The sequence below is a fragment of the Paralichthys olivaceus genome, chromosome 16 (genome assembly GCF_024713975.1).
Source record: "Paralichthys olivaceus isolate ysfri-2021 chromosome 16, ASM2471397v2, whole genome shotgun sequence".
NCBI lineage: Eukaryota > Metazoa > Chordata > Actinopteri > Pleuronectiformes > Paralichthyidae > Paralichthys > Paralichthys olivaceus.
In genome coordinates, this window is record NC_091108.1 from 10,078,384 (window position 1) to 10,102,934 (window position 24,551).

At 41.7% G+C, this 24,551-nt stretch overlaps 1 protein-coding gene across 5 annotated transcripts in view; it reads right to left on the reverse strand.

Annotated features, from left to right (window-relative positions):
• Nucleotides 1-24,551, reverse strand: part of LOC109640356 (laminin subunit alpha-3-like) — a 51,680-nt gene that overhangs the window by 14,723 nt on the left and 12,406 nt on the right. For 2 of the 5 annotated variants that reach the window (XM_020104318.2, XM_069511161.1), the window contains exons 5-42: nucleotides 24,338-24,508; nucleotides 23,330-23,430; nucleotides 22,042-22,157; nucleotides 21,139-21,257; nucleotides 20,650-20,740; nucleotides 19,027-19,158; nucleotides 17,330-17,380; nucleotides 17,187-17,225; nucleotides 16,050-16,184; nucleotides 15,559-15,693; nucleotides 15,084-15,218; nucleotides 14,806-14,858; nucleotides 14,318-14,417; nucleotides 13,493-13,545; nucleotides 13,225-13,330; nucleotides 13,036-13,135; nucleotides 12,771-12,927; nucleotides 11,998-12,136; nucleotides 11,696-11,841; nucleotides 11,464-11,567; nucleotides 10,648-10,804; nucleotides 10,244-10,407; nucleotides 10,003-10,111; nucleotides 9,814-9,911; nucleotides 8,906-9,095; nucleotides 8,509-8,635; nucleotides 8,106-8,254; nucleotides 7,510-7,625; nucleotides 7,089-7,300; nucleotides 6,619-6,826; nucleotides 5,705-5,849; nucleotides 5,466-5,606; nucleotides 4,918-5,079; nucleotides 4,231-4,332; nucleotides 4,053-4,136; nucleotides 3,629-3,859; nucleotides 935-1,048; nucleotides 82-200 (exon numbers count right to left, since the gene is read on the reverse strand). In XM_020104318.2, coding sequence (XP_019959877.2) covers nucleotides 82-200; nucleotides 935-1,048; nucleotides 3,629-3,859; nucleotides 4,053-4,136; nucleotides 4,231-4,332; nucleotides 4,918-5,079; nucleotides 5,466-5,606; nucleotides 5,705-5,849; nucleotides 6,619-6,826; nucleotides 7,089-7,300; nucleotides 7,510-7,625; nucleotides 8,106-8,254; nucleotides 8,509-8,635; nucleotides 8,906-9,095; nucleotides 9,814-9,911; nucleotides 10,003-10,111; nucleotides 10,244-10,407; nucleotides 10,648-10,804; nucleotides 11,464-11,567; nucleotides 11,696-11,841; nucleotides 11,998-12,136; nucleotides 12,771-12,927; nucleotides 13,036-13,135; nucleotides 13,225-13,330; nucleotides 13,493-13,545; nucleotides 14,318-14,417; nucleotides 14,806-14,858; nucleotides 15,084-15,218; nucleotides 15,559-15,693; nucleotides 16,050-16,184; nucleotides 17,187-17,225; nucleotides 17,330-17,380; nucleotides 19,027-19,158; nucleotides 20,650-20,740; nucleotides 21,139-21,257; nucleotides 22,042-22,157; nucleotides 23,330-23,430; nucleotides 24,338-24,508 — 4,811 coding nt within the window. Of the gene's footprint in view, nucleotides 1-81; nucleotides 201-934; nucleotides 1,049-3,628; nucleotides 3,860-4,052; nucleotides 4,137-4,230; nucleotides 4,333-4,917; nucleotides 5,080-5,465; nucleotides 5,607-5,704; nucleotides 5,850-6,618; nucleotides 6,827-7,088; nucleotides 7,301-7,509; nucleotides 7,626-8,105; nucleotides 8,255-8,508; nucleotides 8,636-8,905; nucleotides 9,096-9,813; nucleotides 9,912-10,002; nucleotides 10,112-10,243; nucleotides 10,408-10,647; nucleotides 10,805-11,463; nucleotides 11,568-11,695; nucleotides 11,842-11,997; nucleotides 12,137-12,338; nucleotides 12,487-12,770; nucleotides 12,928-13,035; nucleotides 13,136-13,224; nucleotides 13,331-13,492; nucleotides 13,546-14,317; nucleotides 14,418-14,805; nucleotides 14,859-15,083; nucleotides 15,219-15,558; nucleotides 15,694-16,049; nucleotides 16,185-17,186; nucleotides 17,226-17,329; nucleotides 17,381-19,026; nucleotides 19,159-20,649; nucleotides 20,741-21,138; nucleotides 21,258-22,041; nucleotides 22,158-23,329; nucleotides 23,431-24,337; nucleotides 24,509-24,551 lie in introns of all 5 variants that reach the window. The other 3 variants (XM_069511158.1, XM_069511160.1, XM_069511159.1) reach the window with 2 other exon arrangements.

The following is a 24,551-nucleotide window of genomic DNA, read 5'->3' on the forward strand; positions in this document are numbered from 1 at the left end:
AGCAAAATTACGATTTAATCCATTTCCCCATTCAATTATTACACAGCTGTTTTAAGGAGTGTTCCATTTTTTCTCCCCCACCTGTTTGTGGCCACGCTGAACGGGCACGGGCACACTCTGCATGTCCTCTGAACCGCGTTTCCATAGTAACCTTCTTTGCAGCGTTCACATTGGTCCCCGGCTGTGTTGTACTGACACTTCTGAAAATGATGTTATGTGTTAATTAAAACCGCTCGCAAACAACGTGAAGAGCGAAGGATGTCGCATGGCAAGATATTAGACACTGAATTTTAAAAAAACTAAACTTATGTGTGCACTGCTGCTTATCAACCAGTTTGTCACATTGATGCACAAATGCAAAAAGACATAGGGGCAAAGAGCAGGTTCATTTTCAAACAGTGTGTCTGATGCACTCTGCACAGAGTCTTTTTAGCCACTGCTGTAAGGGTGTTGATCCATGCGTGTGTTGCACACACAGGCCCAGTCATGAGAATCTTGCATAACAATAACACAACAGAGATGGTGGAGATTTAGAAATGCTTAAAGGCTCATCCACCCAACAGGGAGGATAATTAGCGAGTGGGGCTCCATGACAGGAAATCAGGAGGCCATGATAAATAATGTCTCTGATATGGTGATAAAAAATTTCAATTTCTGCCAAAAATCCTTTTCACCTGAATTTTACACACTGGACCTTTAAAGTTACTTGTTTATATTAGAACCGCTACCTAGTAGATTTTATCTGTTATTGTGAAATATTTTAAGTCCTAATTATTCCCTAATTATTATATTTGAAAGTGCTATATAAATAGACTTTGACTTGATTTACACTGGAGTCAGTTGAACTAAAATAATCCCTCTTGGTTGTAGGTATGTGTGGTCGTCTGCACTGTAAACCTGCGGTCACTGACGAGAGATAAAGTTTATCACTTACCAGGCACTTCCCTGTTCGCTCCTCACACTCTTCAGCCAGACCGTTGCACTTACAGGGCACACAGCGGCCCAGGTAAGACCCACTGCCGTCTCTGTAGAAACCAGGAGCACATTTCTGAAAAGAAAAACACAGATATAAAGACACAGTTACAGATTATAAACAGGATAACCCATAAACCCTGGCATACGACTGTGTATTTGACTCAACAATTATGATACTTGGAGTTGATACTACATTTATCGCGTTATATACGTAATGTTAAATGATGATGCTGATGTACAGGATGTTATTAAAAAATATTTTACAGATTCAATTCAAATCCTTTAAATTCTATAAGAGTAAAAACAGTCCTACATTTCAATGTGAACATTGCTCTGTAAATAATTCTCATGAATCTAGTTTCTATCTATCATCTTACCTCACCCTGAGAAATATCCTGTACACATGAATAATAAGGAGACTAAACTTTTTCCTAACATTTTGAGAGCACACAGCCATAAACTTGACCTGAATTGTCATTAAATGCTAACACTGAAGAGCCAAAGTGTGGCCTTTGCCCTCAGAGATAACAGCCTTCAATCACCACCAAACCACAGCTGAAACCCTGCGAGCTGTAGAAAAAAAGAAACAAGATCAGCTCTCCATGGGGTTTTACCTGAATCTGAGAACTGGCATCATCATTAATAGAGGGATACTGAACTCTCTGTCCTCTGTTATGTTCTGAGGGGTAGCGTCCCCCTTCGTCATTTAGGGATGGATACTCCGTCCACTGAGCCCATCTGCCATTATGCCTGGTGTGGCGAGTTCGCTCTCCTCTCTCGTAGGGCCTGTGGCTGCCGCAGCACAGTCCGATCAAAGTCCAACATATCAGTGTCGGCAAAAGAACGTTTGCACGGCGCCGTCTATCCATACAAGTATCTGACATTCCTGGTGTGTAGTCTGTGTGAAATAATGCTCGACTCTGCCCTGCCTCAGCCTCTTAAGCACACACACAGAGGACACACCCCATCTCTCACCTGAGTCAGACTCACAGATCACTATGAGTATATGCAGGCACACAAGCACACACATGCAAGTGTTTACATGCTCTCTCCTTCTCCTTTTCCTGCTGGCATATTGTGTTGCTTGAAAAAAATATCAAGATAGTCAAATGTGCACAAGCACACAACTGACAACACACAGGGGATCCACTATGAGCATTTCTGAATAGAGAAAAGGAAAATTACAGTTTTGAGGGATATAAAATGAAATTGTAAAAAGATAAATCCTCAACCTCAACACTGTATATCCATATTGTCTAATATTCTGTATGTAAACGTGTGTGTGTCTGTGTGGCCCAGGTATTACTCATGCTGTGGGGACCTAAATCACAGTCACATTCCAGGGACATTCATTTTAAGATGAAGACATGTTTAGGTTAGGTTAATTAGTTAGTTTTAGATTAGGTTTAGGTTAAGTTTAGGTTAGGGTTAGGCAAGAGGTAACTAGTATTAGTAAGGTTAGATTAAGTTCCCAGGAAATCAATGTACGTCAATATAATTTCTCTGAAGTCATGGAGACACAACTCACACACAACTGTGTGTGTGTGTGTGTGTGTGTGTGTGTGGTAAGTGACTGAGAGGAAAAGTCAGACATCCTCAGACAACGCAGACAAACTCATCACACTGCTCATACACATAAGAGACAAAACTGGGTGTGTCAGACACACACACACAGTTTTATGAGCAACACAGTGTTGCCAACTGCCCCACCCCATGCGTAAGGGTGAGGTACTTGTCATATCACCTCAGGACACACATAACAGACTTCCTTCAAACACCCCCGAACATACAATGGCTCATGCACACTCAGATTGGAAACCACAATGGCACTCCCATAAATTAAGATCATTTAATTTACTGTTTTTCTCTGCTGATACATGCTCGGCAAAATGTTTCATTAATAGTCTTATTGTGGTTCTGTGAGCCAAACTGCAGCAATCATGTGCACACAATCCAGATCTGAGAAGCACAAACACACTGGGTCCAGTCCGCATTATATAAGGATAAAAAGAATTTGGGTACATTTTTATCCTTAGCAACTACATCATGCCTGTTTGTAAAACGTTCCTGTGAGCTGCAGCCACGCCAGTGATTATATCTGTACAATCACTAACATTATGCCTGCGTGATTGTGCATCATATCCCAGCCCGGGGCTACTCAGTTTTGGCTGCACAGCTCATCGGCCGGTATTTTCCAGTACATTCCACCTAAGGTTCCTCAGCTGACAAACTTTTCCTCTAGGTGAAGGGTGTGGTGCTCGGTTCAGGCGTGTCAGGACAATTAAAAATATGAGGATGAGGTGCTGCTCCTCCATCATTGCTCCACCCTGCTCCTGCTTCAACGTTCAAATAATGCCAAACACCGTCAGACCTGACAAAATGATCCATGGCGCTCCTCACAATATTTTTGTTTTCAGCATTTTCCCTCAGACTGAACAACGAATGCCATGTAGAGATTTTAGCTGTAGGGTTTTTTTCAGTACGGAAGTCAAGTGTCAATGAAACAGCATACCCTCTCAGGCTTTGTCTCCAAAGTTTGGTTGTTGCCTTATAATCATAAACTCTTCTTACATTTATTTAGACTCCTTCAATTATATAAAAAATGAAGACTAGCAATACCAAGTGATAGTTTATGGCCTTTTTAGTGCCTCACCTCACAGGAATCTCCGGTGTACTGAGGTGGACAGGAGCAATGCTCAACAGTGTTTCCAGGACTCCCCGTCCCTGTGTTGGTCGCCTCCTCAAAGCCCACCTCCCCCAGGCTTAGACGCTGGCTCTGGGTGAAGTACAAGGCTCGGATCCTCAGGCCTGCCAGACCAGCTAGGACCATCATGAGGTCCTCTCTGGACACGGGCCTGTTGGTGATAGCATGACGCCAGTTTCCCTGCAGGCGACAGATTTGTTATGTGGGGACTGAGAAATCTGAAGGTGGAGACTCTTCAGTTTTTTCACATTTGATATGATGAAGAAAAAACCTTCTATTTGTCTATTTGTCCAACACTTGTATGTATTAAATTATGGTTTTCTAGTTCATTCCTGCTAAAGCTTTTATTTAATGTGTTTGAATTATTCTTTACCTCCACAAGATGGACCCTGCCCTGATACAGCCTGTCTGGAAGTGGGGCCTGAGGAGCCATGTGGATCAGGGTCATGTCCTGACCCTACAGGGAGAAATAGTGACTTGGGTTAATAAACCGAAAAAAAGAGGAATCAGAGTGAAGAAATGATATGACAATATGGTGAGAATATACACACAGTCAGCACGACATCAGGTCGTCTGTCCATCAGAATCATCCCCTCACTGGGGATCCCGAAGGATTTGGACTGGTAGGTGAGGAAACCGCCATAAGATGTAACCTAAGAGAAAGAGAAATCCATCAAAATGTCAGTTAATCTGTAAAAACTGCATAAACAAATATAATACAGGAAATAGGTTTAAGGAAAACTCTATATCTATACAACCTTTGTTTTATTTCTCAACTAGGATAGTTAGGACCATCATTTCTATCAGTGACTACAATTTACTAGTAGTTCATATAAATTCAGGGACTTTACAGCATTACACAAGGAATAAGTTAAACTCAATTATCTAAACCCAGTGATTCAGATGTGAAAACACACCTTGGAGATGTGAGGCACATTAAACTGTAATTTGTCAGCGTAATAACTAATAACAACATTCAATTCTAGATGAGTCGTTTAAACAAAAGTCAGTGTTTCCTCAGATTTCAACTATTCGTTTTGAAAAAAATCAGAAAAAATACTAAATTTTCTTCAAATATTGACTTTTACTTAACCTTTCTATCAATCCATCTCTCTAATTTATTTTAATCTCTCACTCTGGAGATACCATACAGCATCTATTTACATATTTAATTATTAGAAAACAGTTATTGACAGCAGATCTTGTTGCCTTGATGTTCTTTCCCTCCACTGACTTACTCTGTCTCCCAGGTAGGACTGTGGTGCCACCCAGAGTAGAGTCTGCACTGTAGGAGGAAGCTCCTGGATATCTGCCACCACTGTGTTGCTGGCTGTGTTCAGGACCGAGGGAACCTCCCCCTGGTCGGGTCTTTCCAAACGCCAGCCCCGCATCTCCACAAACTGATCACGGGGAGTATGAGGAGTAACAAGTGAAACATCCATCCTCAAACTGTGTTGAACTGTGTTATTCCAAATATCTGTGACTACATTTTGAACTAGTGTTAGTTAAATACAGTCAGGCAAGCACCTCCAGAGCAGCAAGGTTTGACATGATGACGTCATGATATAATCTTTGAAGTTATGAATATTCATGAGTTAACGTGCCATCGCCATGGCAACGTATGCTGTCTATCATGCCAGTGTATGTCCTTTTCCAGAACAACACCTGTATGAGCCTCTTTCATTAAACACACAACATTTCACCACATACATTAGCTAGCAGAGGGTTTTGTCTGCATTAAATTTGCATTCACAGAAATGCAGGAGCACGAAAAGCAAACACACACCTTCCCCCTGCGTTTGCTGGAGCTCTGACACTGGTCAGTGGCTCCGAAGCAGAAGCAGCTGCTGCAGCCGTGAGGGTTGGAGAGGTCAAAATAGAAGGAACCTTCCCGACAGGTATCGCACCTGACACCGGCTACATTCCTCTACAAACACAGCAGCCATAAGAGAAAGAAGAGGTCAGAGCAAGGAAAGAGAAATAGACAAAAATGAGAAACTAGAAGATTTAATGAAGTGAACTCACCCTGCAGAGGCACCTCCCTGTGTCTGGGTGGCACACGTCAGGGGTGACGGCACCTTGATTACAGTTACAAGGCACACAGTCGGGGAAGCGATAGTAACCTGTAGCGCAGCGGTCACACTTCCGGCCTGCAATCCGAGGCTTGCAACTGCGCAAAATGCAGAATTGTTATCTTCAGTCAAATTTTAAATCCACAAAACAGTCACATGTGCTTAGTTATGTGGATGTCATTACTGTGAAATGTAAGTACTAAACAAATTTTTATTTCATTTTTTAAAATATGAAAATACAGTTTAACCGCATTGGTATATGTTCTGCTCAGTATATAGTAACATATATGTTGCTGCTACTTGTTCATGCATTCCATTGTTTTGTTTTTCAGCAACTGAGTGATGTAAAACCTGCAGGACAGAAAAAGACAACCTATATATCAGCCTGACTGTAAACTAATCACTTTGAGGGGGTTTGGTGTCACGTTTCACTTTCAAGGTAAAAAGCTGCAGGCCGCACATTCCATTTGATATCCCTGAAAAGTTAGTACATGGGAAAGAACATTTATTTAATAAATGCTCTATGTTACACTGAAGGATAAAAGAAAGATAAGTTATAGCAAAAATCTATCAAATCATGTACAATCTATTCATTAAAAACAAACTCTGAGTTCGGAACATTAGATGAAGGTAAATAATTAATAAATTCAAGTTATAAAAAGAGTGTCCCATTGAAATTATATTTAGACAGTCTTCTAGTCTAAGTTACTAAATGTTGTTTTACTTTTTTGTGAAAAACTTTTACTCCAGGTAAAAAGGAAACGTGGCAACATTCCTGGTCGTTAGTATGATACACAATAAATAGCTATATGCATTTTCATTTATCCATCTTGCTAATAAATGCTATAGTCCATACTTTCCCCTCACCTGCACTGTCCCGTGGTGCGTTCACACTCCGGTCCTGCGTTGGCCTTGATGCCATTTGGGGAACACTCGCAGCCCTCGCAGCCCAGCAGAGGGTGATAGTTGAAAGTCTGACTCTGACACACTTCGCAACTCGGTTTAACCGTCTGAGGAGGGCAGATGCAGCGTCCCGTCACCTCGTCACACAGGCGGGATCGACCACACTCACAGGCTGTGACATAACAACAAGTCTGTCAGAGCTGAAACCTGAAGGTACACAACTGCTCCTGGTCTCTCCCCCCCTTTTCTCTCTCATTCCTCTCCCCTCTTTTCCCCATTTTTCTCTGCTTCCAGTTCATGAGGGAGTATATTCTCTCCACAGTTGTCAAAGTGCTGCTCATTGTGGGAACTGTTGGTTTCTCCATCTTATGTGTAAAGTGCCTTGAGATAATGTATATTGTGATTTGGCGCGATACAAATAAATGTTTCCTCACGTCTGCAGTAGGGGAAGCCATAGTATCCGGTGGCACATTTTGTGCACCGTCGACCAATGATGTGCTGCCTGCAGGGACACTGTCCTCCAACTGGATCACAGGCAGCTCCTGTCGAGCCAGACATCTCGCAGTCGCAGGCCAGAGCTCCGTCGTTATAGGCAGCGACGAGTGAGCGGGCTGAGTCACTGCAGAATTTGGAGGAGGTTCTCGGGCTGAAGAAAAAGAGAAATACTTCCTTATGATGCAGATGTGGTTTAATACCAGATAATTACAGCTAGAGGGCACAATTTACAAAAACATGCACTGTACTCTTTTATTTTTTTAAACTGCTACTGCAGGATAAACAGATTACTGCCCTTAAAACAAAGATATTTACTAGATTTGTGTCCAGTTTGTTTTTAATGACATGGTGGATACCTACTCAATATAAAACCCTTTTCCTCGACATTGCTGTACGAAATCTGCAGAGTTATCCTGCGGCTTCTCTTTCAGCAGATCTGGGCTGTAACTGTTGTCAGGAACCAGCAAGATATAATCCTACACAAATTATACAAAGCATAAGAAAAAGACACAATCTCAGCAAAAACATCCACTTCGGTTTGATTTTTTCTTCAAATATATTTATCACTAACATTGAGAAAGAGCTAAATGGATAATCTCTGGGTTTTTAAGTGTTTTAGATTGTTTTTTGTGCTTGATTTAATCTAGAGAAGCAAAAGAAAGCTAGCAAACAACAACAAAAAAGCAAGACCTGCCCCAGAGGTTGGAAGCTTAGCTTTCATAAAGCTGTGTGGGGGCTGCCAGGGTGAACACAGGCCCTTCATTGTGGTTGTTAGGGGTTTGGCATAACACTGAGGAGAGAGGATCTCAGCATGCCAAGTCCTCAACTCAAACACTCAGACTTTACAAAGAAGAAACACTCATCAATGCTTTTTATTATTTTTCTCAATTATTCTTAGAAATGAAGTGGACAAAGATCATCAAAACCCTGCCCGACTTCTCGCATCAACCACTGACCAGAGTAAGGGTCTTCCTAGGTGGCACGATGACAGAAATGGTGGGTGGCCGCCAAACATTTTGGTCCAAGTCGAGGGTAATGCGTCCGTCAGCGATGACAACCTCCCTGCAGCCAGACACCGCAGGGCAGAAGGATGCGTTTATTGAACCTGCAAGAGAAAAGCAGGGTTGAGGCTGAGTGACAGAGGGAGAATACAATATTCAGATTCTCCATTGAAGCCTTATAGGGAAGTGTGTAGAAGTCTTTTAAACATCTTGTCATGAGTCCAGGGATTTAATCTAATCTCAAGGAGGAATCACCCCCCTGACTGAATAAACATGCTTCTAGCCAACAGGAGCGAATGAACTCCTTAATGCTATTTGACCACATGTTAGTCAGCCAGACTTCCTCAAACATACTCACCCCTCCAGTCACGCCCTGCATCCACCCGGACCTCCACAGGGAAGGAGGTATGTTCAGGCTGGCGATAATGTACCACAACCACATACCTGCCCGGGAGGGGCACCCTGGGAGAGAAACTGATCTCCGTCTGGAAAAGAAAAAAAGGCAAGGAAAAATTAAAGCTAGGGTTGGTAATCCTGGAAATATCCTCCCATCAGCCCTCTTGTCTAAGCCACACCCCCAAACACACACGAACGTGAACTGACTGACAACTGCTAGATGCTGACTTTCAGTGCCAAGGTTGCAATAGAAAATAATGTCACTGCAGATGTTGCTTAATAAACATCTTAAACTCACTGCAGCAAATATATTTAAAAGGGTTGGAAAAATGACATGTTGTTTCTTTTTTAATTAATACCTGAGGGAATTTGAGCAGCACCCCAACACCTTGCGGTTCCTGGACAGGGAAAACCGCCGTCTGTCGTCTCCTTCTCAAGTCCTCGTCGTCTTCTTGCTGGGGTGCAACGACTGACAGCAGTCCGTCACGGGCAGCGGAGAAAATCCAGGCTGACGTTGGCTTGTCAAACTGCCTCAGAACACAGTGCCGACTGGAGACAATAAACAGCAACAAGCTTTTGTCAGTTGATTGTGGTGCAAGTGTTTGCACAGGCCGACTGCAGCAGAAAAACGTGACCTGTTAGGAGACCAGTCAGTCACACCTAAAATATCAGTCGTGACATCCTCTGGTTATCAGTCTTTTCTCATCTATACACATAAATTCTGGTATTACACATCAGACTCAAACTGTACCATCAGGTTGCAAAAGAAAATGCAGTTTTATCTTGGTGAAACTAATATACTCTAACGACGTAGTATTGGATCAGTACGTAGATTTGCATACTCGCTGATGCCCGACTCTGCATTTTGGGCAGTATCAGAGGTATTTCTGATGCTCGTATTGGAACTTGGTCAAATGTGCACGTCTCTTTCCAGATTTTGAAACTAAACTGATACAGAAACATTTTCTTGATTCCATGCTTCTTTTTTGTTTTTACACATGTGTAACTGTAACATCTAACCTGCTCATTAGGTTCAGAGAGAGAGTAAATTTAGTGTGAGAGAGAAAGTTTGACCTGAAGTTGAGCCTCAGGTTAATGACCTTGCACAGCAGTAGGAATTTAAACACCTGGAAAACAGATGTGTCTCCACACAACAACGAAAGGACCAGTCTTATATTATTATCTCCAAAATTGCAGCTTCCATTCATGGGTCATGTAGAAGTGTGTTTTTGAAAACATGCAATGAGGTGTATTCTAGGTGACCTACCTGTCTTCACTGAAGCGGCCATGAGTGGAGACACAAAGCACCTTGGGGTCGACATAATCAATGGAGAACTCTTCCACAGGCACTGCATACACTTTGTACTGTCAAGAGAAACGTGTTTATTTAAAAATTGCATTGTTGCCATCTAATTTATGAGCAGCGATGATTTCTTTGGGGAAACATTTCTCTCACCAGCAGGAATGAGGTTGTGGAAGTTTGCAGGAGAAGTTCTGTCTTATGAGAGAGCTGCAACGCTGCCACCTGATTACTGCTGTCCACTGCCACACTCCGGCACAAAAAGCTACAGGGGTTTAAAAGATACTACAGCTACAAACATGTATATTCTACAACTGCGATTCTGAACTTTTCTCACACACTGAAAAGACCAAGACAACATTCTTTTGGAAGCTGGAGCAACAAGTGGAGGACTTACCTGTAGGCACAATTGTAAATATTAGCCCTGGCCGGGATCTGGCCTTCTAGCTGACCATCGATGAGTATGTTGACATTCTGGACAGCATCCACCTCACTGGCGTACTCCAGCACCAGAGCGTATGGGCCAGAGCGAGGCACGCGCAAACTGAGCTGAAGCTGAGACTATAGAACACATGAACAGAACATAAAGTGGACGATTTTGAGAGAATGGAAATTATGAGCAAAGGTCAAAAAGGAAGTTCAGGAAGTTACTTAAAAGATGACAGGTATAGTTTTAGAAAAATCCAATCATCAGCTTTGCGGAACCTTCCTAGTGACATATAGTTTAGTGTTGAACCCTTTTATACTTACATTATACATTGTATAAATACATTGTGTCTGTATTAAGTCATGGCTTCCCACCTGTCTGCCATTGAGATGAGCCATCTCAGGGTGATCTGGGGTGGGACGTCGCACACGAGCCTGCCGCCTCCTGCGCCCACTGCGGCTGGAGAGTCTTCCCTGTGAGCCCAGTGCAGAGCTAAAGCCGTCCATGGCCACATGCTTATACAATAGACAGCTGTGACAGACACGCACAGACATAGTCAGATTCAGCACGAATGATAAGAGATTACTACATCATCATCCTGCTTTAGCTGCTATTTGATGGTTATCAGGTTTTGATTGTCTGCTCAGAGCATTGTGGGATTTCATCTGTAGGCATGATCGATTACTGATGATTGCATATTTAAGATACACAATAGAATTGCTGCCCTGTGGTTGTAAGATTTAGCAAACCAGTGTAGTTTTACTTTAAACACAGGTCAAGTCATCCTTAACAAATGTTTGTGCCAGATGTTATGAAATTCCCTGGGTGTTCCTGATGTATCATGTTTATAAGAAAATGAGTTCCCTGTGATCTTGACCCTTGACTACCAAATTCTATCAATTCAATCATTTGCACCAAATTTGAAGGAATTCCCTAAAGGTGAAATAGACGGACAGACGGACACCATAAACATAATCCGGCCACTAACTGTCATTGACAGAGGCATAATAAACCCTCAACTTCATTATGATTATAATATCTTATGACTTCTGTAGGACCATATTAAATTAAAGATAAATTAATCTAAGATTTAAAAAAAAAAAGGAGAAATAGCTCTGAAAATAAAACCCTCCTATGTCATACATGAGTGGTGAGTATGAATGGACTGAACAGAATCATTAAATGATTACTTTGTGTTCCTGTTTGCAGTGGGCAGGTAAGTGCAGGGCTCGGTGATCGTCTCCTGCAGCAGAGGTGCTTCATAATAATCCCTGGGCAGCAGCACTAAATAGTCCTGAGAAGTGAGAGTGTTAGTGTTTATATTAGGATTTTAGTCTTTCATATATTTGCTATTTTTAATCAAAAGAAAATTGCACAAAATGCACTTTTACACAATAACTTCTACATCAAGGTCCTCCTCACCAGCAGTATCCCCTCGGCCTTTATATGAATGATCCATTTCCCAGGAGTCAAAGCAAAGGGCTCGGCAAAGCCCTCTCCTGGGACGGTGAGGAAGGATGGCGAGCGACTCTCTGGGAATATGACTTCCTTACTCTGGTCTGACCCTGCTGTAAACGAGCAGAAATGTACAGCATTTTACACACTTAACAGAAAATACCACTGCTGGGTGAAAGCTTATATATATCACTGTCAGTAAGGGAATGATATACACTTTTAATGATGGGTTAGATTTGGCAGCTCGTGGAATGAAAAAGCTGATTCACCTGCAGTGCCTCTGTTATTGGTAGCCCTGACACTACCAGTCACACTGGTGCTGCTCGGGTTAATGAATCGCAGAACCACACGGAACAAGTGTTGACTCCCTTCTCTTGGGTCAACATGAACTGTTACTCTGACGTCACTCTGCAGGGGCGAGAGCGACACACAGCTGACTGCTAACGCGCACACAGGTTTGAGTTGACGATGAGGGTATAACAGAAAAGGTTAAAAATCATGTCCGGTGAGCAGAGAAGTTAAACAAACAAGGGGCGGGTTAATCAACAGACAGCAAGCAAGATGACGAGAGGGAAATACGTCCAAAAAGGAAGGCAGGCCCTTCACTTACAGTCACAGCAAGACTGAAAGCCAGCTTCATCCACCACCAAGATCCTTGCTCGCACTCGTTTTCTCCCCCTTTGTTTGGGGGTGGCGTAGCGCATTACAATATGGAAAGGGCCAGGAAAGCCAAGCGTAAGTGTTAGGATCACGTCCGGCTGAAGAGAGATAGGGTTAGTTATAGTGGTAGCTGGTATCCATATTCTTACATCAGCCCTGATAGAAACAGAGGCTTGAGTGTTTAAAGCAGAAATATCAGTGCAGAGGTAAAAGCAAAGAGAATCACAGTGGTATCAAAACAGACCGAAAAACGATAAAATAAGGAAGATACAAAGTTGTTGAAGTGGCAGATCACAAAAGACTTTCCAAGCCATAATGTAGTTTATTACAATAATCACAACTTATTCAAGGCGTTGAGGTACTCATTTGAATGCGTACTCACCTGTGCAGGGGACATTATAGCATAACCTCGCCAGCTGAAATCTGGGAACTCTTGTGGATTATAACCGAAGCGTACCGGTCTGGCATTTGAAGAGGTGCCATCCTCAACTTCAAACTTCAGCTGGTGCAAAGTAGGGAAGTAGTAGCTCGGTGCTGGCCTATTACAAGAGACATGAGAATATTAATCAAAAAAAGTTACGTTATCACAACAGCACAAAATGTAGTTTTGTCCAATTGTAAATTAATTAAAATCTGCTTTGTCTTACTCGGCGCATTTCGGGCCAACTATGTTCTTCCGACATTGACACTTTCCTGATGTCTCATCGCACACCATCCCAATGGCCCCTCCTACATCACACTCACAACCTATCAGGCAAAGAAAAAGGAAATGAAAAATGGTCGACAGTTGATGTTAGTGGGGTGGGATGTGGGGAAAGGTAGGATATCTTTCTTACCCTGACATCCAAAATAATTCTTTTTCTGCTGCATGAAGTATCCGTCCTTACAGGTGTCACAAGAATGTCCACACGAGTAAGGCTTACAGCGACACTGTCCACTTTTCTAGACAAACAGAGCATCAGGAGAAAATGTTATTGTGGCAAAGCAGATCAGTCAGAAGAGCAGCATGTAACTGTGAACTTTAATGTAACTCAATTTGATTAATACCTCTGTATCAGTCACAGGCGGCAGTATTATTGTCACTGCTTGTGTAGTAATACTCACCTGTTCACACTCTCCAACACCACTCAGCGTCCCTTTCAAATCACACCGACACTCTGGTATGAGAGAGGGAGACAGAGCGAGAGGGGTGAAGGATAATGAAAACGTGAAAGGGGGGGGGGGGGTCAACAGTGAATAGACTCCTGATTACAGGATTTTGTCACTTTCATGGGTGAAACGCAACAGCACAAAACCCTCCAATCTGCAGAGATCATACATCAAAAGGTCCAGAGGAGCTTTACTGCCAGGGCTCGCTTTCAACCCAGCAGAAAAATGTCCGGCCACGGTCAAACAGAGGCATTCTTAGGATATTAAAAGCTCCTTCTTTTCTTGAGTCTTCAGGCAGCGTGGTAGTGATAACATTCTTGCTGGCGAGCACAACTGTAACATTAGACAGGTATCCAGACAAAGTCTGAAACTCTTTCCTCAGAGGCTAAACAATTTAGTGGAGTATTTTTTATGTGGTCAAAGGACAAAGCACCACTCCAGAGGTATTACATTTTTTTTAATCTGCCACCAGAAAGTCATTACGGCTCTGTCACAGTTTGAATCCCAGCAGCTCCACACTGGAAGTACACAGCAGGAATTTGCCTGTATTAACGTGTTATTCCTCAGTTCCCCTCTGTGGGACAGGAAGGCAGATCCGGATTGCTGACAGGGGTGTGTTGACATATCCTCTGGGTGAGTCGGGTCGAGACCCATATCAGTACCTTGACAGATTGCTACTGGCGATTTAATACAATGGGAAAAAATGGGGTCAGTGACCAGAACTAATGCGCCTTAATTCTAAGTCAGGTTCAGTTGTCCGTTTTATTTCCAGTCACTTACCTATGCAGCCACGAGGGTTGACGGTAGCCAGATTCCAATAGAGGGGTTTACACTTGTCGCACAGGGTTCCTTTTACGTTTGGTAGGCACAGGCAGGAGCCCTGAATCAACAGATAAGGAGCATAAAGATTACTGGCAGCCACTTGAATGCTAAGTTATATTTGCTTATAAGTTAATTTGAAATCAGAGTATCTGCATATTGTACGATAATGAAAGAAATTGGCTGCTTTTCTTTCTTTCAAACAAGTATATAATATGTGCCGAAAATAAAAGGAAGAATGCAACCAAGGAAGTATCTTTTCCTTGTTTACATTTAAGGGAGAAAAAACACGTCCTTGTTAAATCAGCAGCACAGTTTTCTTTTCAACTAGGACTGTTGGTTATCCACACCCAAAAGGCCAGTGCTGATGTTAGGCTGTAACCTCTTTAGTTTGTTAAAGGTTGGGAAGTGGTAAAAAAAAAAAAAAAAGTTTATTGAGAGTGGCATACCGTTTGAGGATTGGCGACCTCGGTCCCTGCAACATTGCAATGGCTAATGGGGGCTGAAAGTACAAAATGAGACAGAATTAAAGAAAAACATGGGAATCAGTATGTTACATGCTTTTTTTCTGAAGTGCACGGGTTAAATATAGCACAAGGTTGGTCAAATATTTTAAAACACATGCAACAACTTCAAAAAATTAACAAATATAAAATATTTGCTTAAATAATAAATACTGCCCTGCTTCATTGCAAAAAAGACTACAAGTATGGATCCGTGTGGTTACCTGCACATTGAGGGAACCTGAGTCCAGACGCACAGCGGTCACACTGCTGCCCCACCACCCCTGACAAACACAGACACTGACCCGACACTGGGTTGCATGTGTTGCCATGGGAACCTTCGGGTGAACATCGGCAGGCTGGTGACAGGAAACAAATTCGCTAAGAACGTTAGATAATAATAGCTATACTGTAATCAAATTTATTTCCATAAAAGGAAGGAATCCAAATATATCTCGTGTTTAAGTTCATTTAAGTGCCATGCAGATTACATGAATTTGGATGACGCAGTGGGATTTTGTGGGATACTGTGGGAGAGTGAGGACGTTTGCTCCACAGAGTCATGAGAAGAGGCCACATTTAAGTCCAGTGAAACCAGCATCCACATTTTTTCCACCACCGCTCAGATCAGCGGCACCCAGTTGTTTTGTCGATCATAATTAAACTGGTGGGGTATTGAGGGACCTGGACCCCACTCACCAGCACAGTCCGGGTATCCGTAGTAGCCTGGTGCACACTCGTCACACTCCTGCCCCCCGTAATTAAGCAGACAAACACACTGACCCCCGGGACTGCAAACACTGTCTGCCACGCCGGCCCCATCACAGAGACACGCTGAAAGATGAGGAAAAGGACGTCAGCTTTTGCCATTTTGCATTGCATCACAAAAACCAAAATGATCAATATAAGGACCGGTATTGCACACAACTAATTGATTGGTTGATTGATTGATACTTAATCCAGAAGCTAGTGCACATAGTCTCATGCAGTCGAAAATTTTATTGAATACAAAGTTGCTGAATAAACTTATTACTTATAACTTTCCACATTAACTCTTCCGGTCTGCTGCCTTTGTTTAAGTGCACATTATCATTTTTGAAAATAAAGGTCATGTTTCAGACTGACAAGTAACTGATATGAGGTTGTGCTTGTGCGTTTTGTGAAGGCTAATGGGCATGATTCTTCCTCACCCTGGCAGTTGGGGAAAACGTGGTATCCAGGTTGACAGCGGTCGCATCGCTCCCCCTCCACACCCTCACGGCATAGGCAGCGCCCCGAAGCGTTGCACACTGTATGCACAGTCCCTCTGTAGTCACATATACACTCTGTGCACAAACACATTAATAAAGGTTAAAACAAATTTAATCGTGATAAAAATTAAAAGTGATTTTTAGTCCTGAAGCCTGCTTATAAATGAGCCTGAGCTTTTTTCTTTAATGCAGAAGGAATGAAAAATACTTTCAGCACGTGAACTATTCCCATGTTGTGGCACACAATGGTACAGCCACACTGGTGCCTACGTCTTGCCAAGCTTCGCCTGGTATTGGTATGTGAATAGTCTTGGCGCTCATACTGGACAGCCACCAGCCCAGAGATGGCTGGTTTCTCTGTCCCTAAGCTGCTCCAATAAAATTAAAACCAGCTTTTTCAAAGGCTGCGGATAAAGTTCCTTCTCAACCAGCTCTCAGTTACACAGACAGGTTTAAAGACATTGCTTACATTGCTTTACAAATAATAAGCCAGAAAAAGTTTAGAGCCAAAGGTCTTTGTTTTGATAGAGATGCCATATTAATAACAATGAGTTTCCCAGCTTGGAGGAAACCAGAAAAGGGAATTTAGCAGGGGAGTCATAACTAATAATAGCGTGGTCAGCTCTCACTGCAGTCCCAACTGACTAACGCTAACACAGGAACACTTGAACTTAAATCCCCACTGATGGACAACAAAATTTAGGACCGTCGGACTGTTATGTGTAACAACTGCGAGGGCTCATCTGTCAGTGAGCAGAAGATTTAATGAGTCTGACAATGTTGTACCAGTATCTTAACCCTCCCATCAAACCCAGTCATAAAACAGAATACTGATAGTTCTGTTGTCATAAGAGTCTTTCATGACTGACCCCTGTCACATGTTCTTAACATTTAACTCAGTCAGACTCAGTGGTGCCTTAAATGGTCCTCTGAAGTCTTTCTAACAACCTGAGCCAAATGTGACTTTTTAGATACAGGATATACAAATAAAGTTAGCAATAAAAGTAGTAAACACAGCATAACCTTATAAACAACTCTACAGCAGCACAACATATCAGATCTACATATCAGACTCACGCTGACAGGGGGGTGGGCCGAAATAACCCAGAGGACAAACTGTTGGCAAAGAGAATAAAAAGGATGGAAAAAATAAATCAACAAAGAATTTCAACTGAGCATTTTAAATGATTATTATTTTAGAAATTACAAAACCTACTTACCCACAATAGGACCAGCAGGGGATTTGGTGGTCACTGGGTATATGGGATATCCTGATTTCAGGGACAAGTACAAAGTTAAGTTCTCCGCAGATAATAAACTGAGATTCCTTAAAAAACCTTTAGTACTTATCACAGTGAATAATTGCTTTTACTTTAAATACTAAAAAGCACAAAAACCAAGTTGAAGGATTTTCACAAAACTTGAATGCATCAATTTTTGGTGCAGATCCAGATCAGCAGATTCAGGACTATTTTCTTCACTTTCTTTAATATTGTGAGATAATGCTTTTTTCCTCACTATCACCAAATTCCCAAATCAGGCATAATTTGGGGGCTGATATTACATTACCTGTCATTTGGCGGACGACCACTCTACCCCTCAGCCACAGCCGCCCCATATGATATCTGTGAGTGTGTGAAATTTGCTGCAGCTCGACTGAATTTGACGTCTCCTAGCATTTAACATTTCCCATAATTTAGTGGCCATTTACAGCAAAAGTGACAAAATCTTGGTTTAAATGCTAAAATAAACAAGTTGAAGAAATTCTGTACAGCTACAAAAGCAGCAGTGAAGCATCTCCTTAAACACAGACAGCCTCCTAATGACTATCTACATGTTTAGACTAGTCTGTCAGTACAACAGGCTGGAGAAGAGACCCACCGTCTATAAAAACCTCTAGTAATAAATCTACAGCTCATAAAATGTCTGGATTAGTCTGCAACTAATTTCAAGTTTGTATGACAGAAGAAAGGGTACACCTTGGTGCAGATTGCAGATCTGTTAATGTTTATAATGATGCTATAAAACTAATATTAAAGCAAAAAAATGTGAAAAAGAAATGTGATCTTTATTTGGACTATTTTAACTAATTCAGTGAGATTACAGTTAAATTACGATGTAAATCACATCTCTGAGAAAAACAATGAATGTCAGTTAGATGTTTATTCAAAGTCCAGGAACACAGAAGTGGGATGCTGCAAGTTCATGGAGAGAAATCCCAAAAGGCTTAGTCAAAGCCAGGGAGGTAAAAAAAATACTCGAAAATATAACATGAAATACTGGCCATCTTATCTCTATACATCTGGAAGCCTCCTGAGTCAGATCACAATGAGATAAGATTGGGAAACTCTATATGTGTCTAAAATCTTCATGCTCTATATTTGTTTAGATGGAGGTATGGTATGTGGAATGTGCAGTAATGGTTAGTCAGTCCTGCAACATGTATAGACAACCTTCTGCATGAAGCCCTGCAGCATTAAAGGCATACCTCTTTCAAAAAGGCTTTGTCAAAAAAAAAAACTCCCCTCAAGGAGAAAACTGACAACCTGAAACATAAAAGGCTAAAAAAAAAATAAAAAAAACGTAATGAAACTGATTCCACTCATCAGAGGGTGGGTATAGTCTCTCCTGACCCCATATATCTCCACCCTCCGAGCTCCCACACACAGACACAGGATTTTAATAAACATTGAAGTTGTCACTCATCCAAGATTCAGAGGTACAAGGGTAAGACCACCTGCCCCTTTCAGTTTGACAGTGTATTTTACTTGCAGCTACTACAGATGTGATTCTTGCCATATGACTTTCGGGATTTGCACAATAAAATTAAATTTTTAGCACATTCACTCCTATGCTTCCCCCTCAATTTCTCTATATACCAAGTAAGATTAATATTCTAATTCGAAAGATTACTTACGAATGCACTGTGGGTAGTAATAGTGTCCATCAGCACAGCGATCACAGTTTTCTCCAGCAAACTGTGGCTGGCAGATACACCTTCCAGACCCCATTTCACAGCCGGCTGTTGTCCTTTCATCACACCTACAGGCTGGTGGAGATCATGTTTGTATGATGAAATAATACTGCTCAGTTTTGCACAATCCTCACCTTATTCACCTCATTCACCTTGTTTCTGCCTTACTTTTAACATGTTCATATCCTTATTGTATTTTATGTAAATATTGTATTCTAATGTAAATTTTGGTCGGCTGGCATTCCAGAAAGGACAGCACAAGAATTTTATTCCACAGGGAAACGTGTGTTCTCTTGTGAATTTGACAATACAAATCTTTGAATCTTGAATCTTTAAATATGACCACATATTAACAAGTGCATCAGTGTAGACAAATATATACATGTACGCCATACAGAGATTTGTAGGGGGATGAGGGGGATGCCATTCCCTTTAAACCATATGACCAACACATAACCTCTCACAACTGTTATTCCCTCTCAGCCATCCCCCTATCCCCTATGAGAGAGAGTGCTGCATGTGAAGATAGAGAATCCATATGTGCAGGTGAACATTCTACAGTTACACAGGCCTTCAGCAGCACCCGCAGAAATCCTACCTACTTTGCCGGCCGTCAAAACATCCATAAAGATGTTAACGTCTTCAGCAGGAAGCACTAATTCAGCTATTCAACTATTTAACCATGCAGAATCTCAAACTGAAAGATCTCAATAGCAAACAATGATTACTGAACCTTTACTCACTGTTTTTTGCCGAAACTAACACCTTCCGCTGCTGAGCTCACTTAATTCAGTTTTTGGATTCTGAGGTTTACTTAACAAAGTGCTCAGGGCAACAGGTTTAAATCCACTACTTTCTAATGTCTAAACACAACTGGCAGCTATTTATATGGTGAGGAACAGGCATGGGCCATTAAAGTAATGTAAACAAGAGCAGAGCCTGGTTTAGCAATAATACAAGCGGCGGTGCCAGTGGTTGTTCAGTGGTGCCATTTGTGTCTGTCTAGAAAAAGACACTGATGCCTCCCCTTTGAATTGAACACTGTTTTGGCTTCACTAGTTAGTCATGCATTGTAGGTCAAATACCTGCATGGTGAGATATTACTTAGTTCGCAAACAATCTGGTGCTTTTTTATTCTAACAGACAGATTTAAAGGTTCAAGACTTACAAGAAAGTTGAGACAGCATTAAACAATAGATGAAGAAAAAGAAGTGGGAGCAGCTTGTAAGACTACTTACTTTGCCTCCAGTAACATAATCTTTGAGAGACGCTGATTTGCTGCATCCAAACTAGTGTTCAAAACTGTATCTGACATAGATAAGGCTCATAGTAATCTCTTAATAATATAACAGTGGCAACAAAATGATCTAAATGAACAGGTTCATATATTTAGAACAGAGTAGAATTTTGGTTTGGACCTTAGTCTCGACTTTTCAGTGTGAAAGCACTATTATATTCATACAAGACATTTTCTTGAACAAAAAACTCTGAAGATCTGAACTGAAAAATTTATATTTCAGTGTTATGGTTTCAAAGCCACAAACACTAAGGGAGAAAATGACTCACGTATGCATCCACTGGGAGACTCAGGAGGTACTGCATAAGGTCTGTAGAAGCCTTCAATGCATTGCTCACAATTCACTCCAGCAGTGTTGTGCTAAAGAAGAAAACAAAATAATGTGTGAGGCATCAGCCACAAAAAACTGAGAAAGCTGAGGATCATGAGAGTCACTTTTTCACTGCGCATAAGAATCTCTAGTTTATCGTTGCACATCGATCTATTTGCATTCTTGCATGACCTGCATTTGACAGAACATTTTGAAATATGTACTCCACATTTTACTTACAAGACTGAACATAACTTTATTTTGACACAACATTAAATTCTTGGAGTGAATGGAGGAAAGTGTGTAAATGGAAAAAGTATGTTTTGACCTCACAATCCCATGAGACACAGGCAACATGGATTATTTAATTGTTGTGCCTGTTCCACCCCTTCAACCACAAATATGCACACACACAGGAATCAGTTTAGACTTGATATGCATTTCATACCTGGCAGTGGATACACACTCCTCCTCCGTCGTACCTGCCGAAGGTGTCTAAACTTGCTCCCCTCTTTTCCACCTCTGGGTCATAATAACAGTCAAATGCATGGGAGAAACACTGGCAGGCTGAGGAGGAAAACCCCGAGACCCACACACACACACACACACACACACACACACACACACATATAATTATTCTATATGCCTCAGCAAATTAACCCCGACATCCTTGTCTGTGTTTAAGCACCTTAAGCTACTCATTTTCCCAAAAAATACTTAGAAGTGTAGTTGTAAAGAATAAGAGAAACTATAAAATCCAAACCAAACAAGACAGCACATCCTCTTCCTGTATCCCACCCTCTTTATATACAGTCTATGATCCCACCCATGTCTCATTAATGTTTATCAATGGGGCGGATGTCTTTCCACTTCATGGGTGCACTGATTGGATTGCAAGTCTTCTTCATCTTACGCTCTTTTGTGGGGTTGCTACAAGGTCATATGTATTTCACAAAGGGAAAGTAGTCCAAAGCCATTTAATCCCAGCTGATACATGGTCTGCTGGCTAAATGCATGGATCACAGATAAGCTGGCATGGGGGAGGATCTTGTAGGCTGTTGCAGGCCTGGTTAGCTAGCTCACTAGCTGCCCAAGAATACACAAAGCAGTTATCCTGCAGAGCTAGTTGTGCACTGTGCTGTTCATTACACGTGCCATTTTAGGACTGTCTTCTCAACACTACTGAGGCTCTCTACAACACCATATCAGGACATCCACAACAGGGCTTAAATATCATGAGGACAATTCAGTCCACTTGTGTGGGTTGTAATTCAAAGAGCCGGCAACATTAGGTGCAGCAGAGTGTGGTTGTGTTTACACATCAACTGAAGCACTGCACATGCATACTTACGCTGACACTCATTCGGGCTACTGACAGTTGCGGCACGCCATGGTTTCTGGTTAAAACCTGGGCAGCAGCGGTCACATGAATCGCCGCAGGTGTTGTGTTGGCACTCACACTGGAGTCTAAAGGCAGGAGATAAGATTCATGGATTGAGTGTTTAGATTCTCATTTGCGTTGAGTACACACAGATATAAACCTGCATCAATTGATTTTTTAAAACAACTGAGGGGCAGAAAGCTGTAATACAACACAATACTAATGTTGTCACTATATCGTTGAGCAATTCCATACAAAAATATAAAAAATCCATACATCTTTAAAAACTGTTTACTTCAAAAGAGCTTGGAAAATAAACATTCTTTATAAATTGTCATATGTGTTGTTTGGAGTGTTAGTGAGGTGCCCTGATTTATTCTTAAGGACAGGACAAGGAAAATTCAGGGACCAATCAGATTTCCTCTGGGACCCATCCCCCCTCTGATACCACCACTGGGAGAAATCATTCAGATTTCCCAAGTTACCACAAAACCTTTCACTAGAGTGCATATCTCTACCAATGCCCAACAATCCCCATAAATTCAATTAAGCTGCACCTAATTGCACACACTCATAAAAATCTGTCCCCTGAACTGAAATGAAAAGCGAAAATGTTGAAAAACACTCGCAATCTTGGCGTAGGTGAAAAAAAACTTCCTGGAATCACGACAAAATGTTGTAGGTTCTTCCTTGGTTTATGCCTCACCCCTCCACAAAATTCAAATTAGTGTTTGCACAATCCTGCTAACTAACAAACAAATAGATGAAAACATAACCTCCTTGGTGGAGGTAATAAACACAATGAGGGATTCATGAATCTGACATTGCTTTGTTGCTCCAAAACAGAATGTTATCCCTCATCGTTTTGTCTCTGCCGCTGTTAACAAAGTCTGAGTCTGTAATCAGAGTGAGTAAAATAATCTGCTGCTTTTTACAATGGTGATTGATATCAGCGTACAAACATATGAGGGCCTCATTCCTCAGAAACAATTCATTCCCCATCTCTCAATTCAGTGGTAATCTGTGTGGTCTTTGTGGAGCTCACTGCGAACAGCAACTCTGTTAATGAATACATACAAATTAAATGATTATCCAGCTCAAGTCTGACTTAATGATTTACATTTTGAAACACCCATAACAAACCAGTTCAGGAAAGTTTACTAGTTAAAACTTTCCACATGAAAGTTTTGATGTGATGATAAAAACAAAGAAACCTGGAGTGAGGATGATGATGATGATGATAATTAGCATTTCTTACCTGTTTGGGTTGTCAGGGTTACGCTCCCCGCCACACACCTGTGCGTGGCCATGACAAACGCAGCGTCCACCGATGCTGATGTCTTTGACGCTATAGTAGTACTGTCAACAACAAAAAACGTTATCATCACCACGCCATTTTAAAATAGCGGCAGTGTCATCGGCAGCCCAGCAGCATCACCCACAGCTTGTCATTGTGAGGAGAATCGTGCAGGTTGACAAGTACAGACATAAATCATTACCCAAGAGCAGAGGCTAGCTTCCTTGTGGTGAATCAGTGCATGATAAGAACAGAAAAAAATAAGATAATAATCAACAGCTGACATCACTTCACTGATTAAATAAAAATAATCTATCAAGAAAATGACACTCAGTGGAGCACATACCTACGCAAAGGTCCAAAAGTCCCCTTGAATTCAATCAAGCTGCACCAACACACTTATAGATATCAGTATCCTAAATGTGCCAGATTTTTTTTCACCAAGATCCATGCATTATAGGAAAACAGCCACAACAAAATTCAATTCCTTGATGCCCATACTGCATCCTTACACACAAGTTTCATTGAAATCCATTCACCGGTTTTTGTTTAATCTTACAAACAAAAAAACACAGGAGTGAAAATACAACCTCCTGGTTTAGCCAAAACTTTTGTATACAATAAGGACCATAGTCTTCAGTTTCATTCGCTCTGTCACTGCTGGTTTTTACTAACATACAGTTTGTGCTCCTGCTTTAAGGAAAGGTGCCATATTCTGCACCTGCAGCCTATGTGAGCTGTCCAAACCAGTAATCTCAGAGGAATGACTGCGATGATTGGACAGATCTGGCATCGGGCCTCATCGAGGATGAATGTGTGAGCAGAGGAGGGCAGGCCACTGTGTTTGTGTCAGCAGAAAGAAGGCTGGAAGCTGGCTGGTGCAGAGCTGTAAAATGGGCTCCCCAAATGGGAAAATAGCAACTGCCAGAATGACACCTTTTTGTGAAGTCGTGGAGTGTGTGCTCTCACCCTGCGTGTTACAGTGGGGTCTCTCTGGGCCTTGGAGATGAGGTGGCCCAGCAGGGTGCTGGTGCGGAGGAAGTGTAGGCGGATGTTGGTGGCCTTCGTGAAATCTCGCAGCACTGGTGAGTAGGTGAAGTTTTTGGACCCAGGTCGACCATTGACCAGAGACACCACAATCTGGATAAAATGGAATTTATTTCACACAGGTCTTTTTATTTAC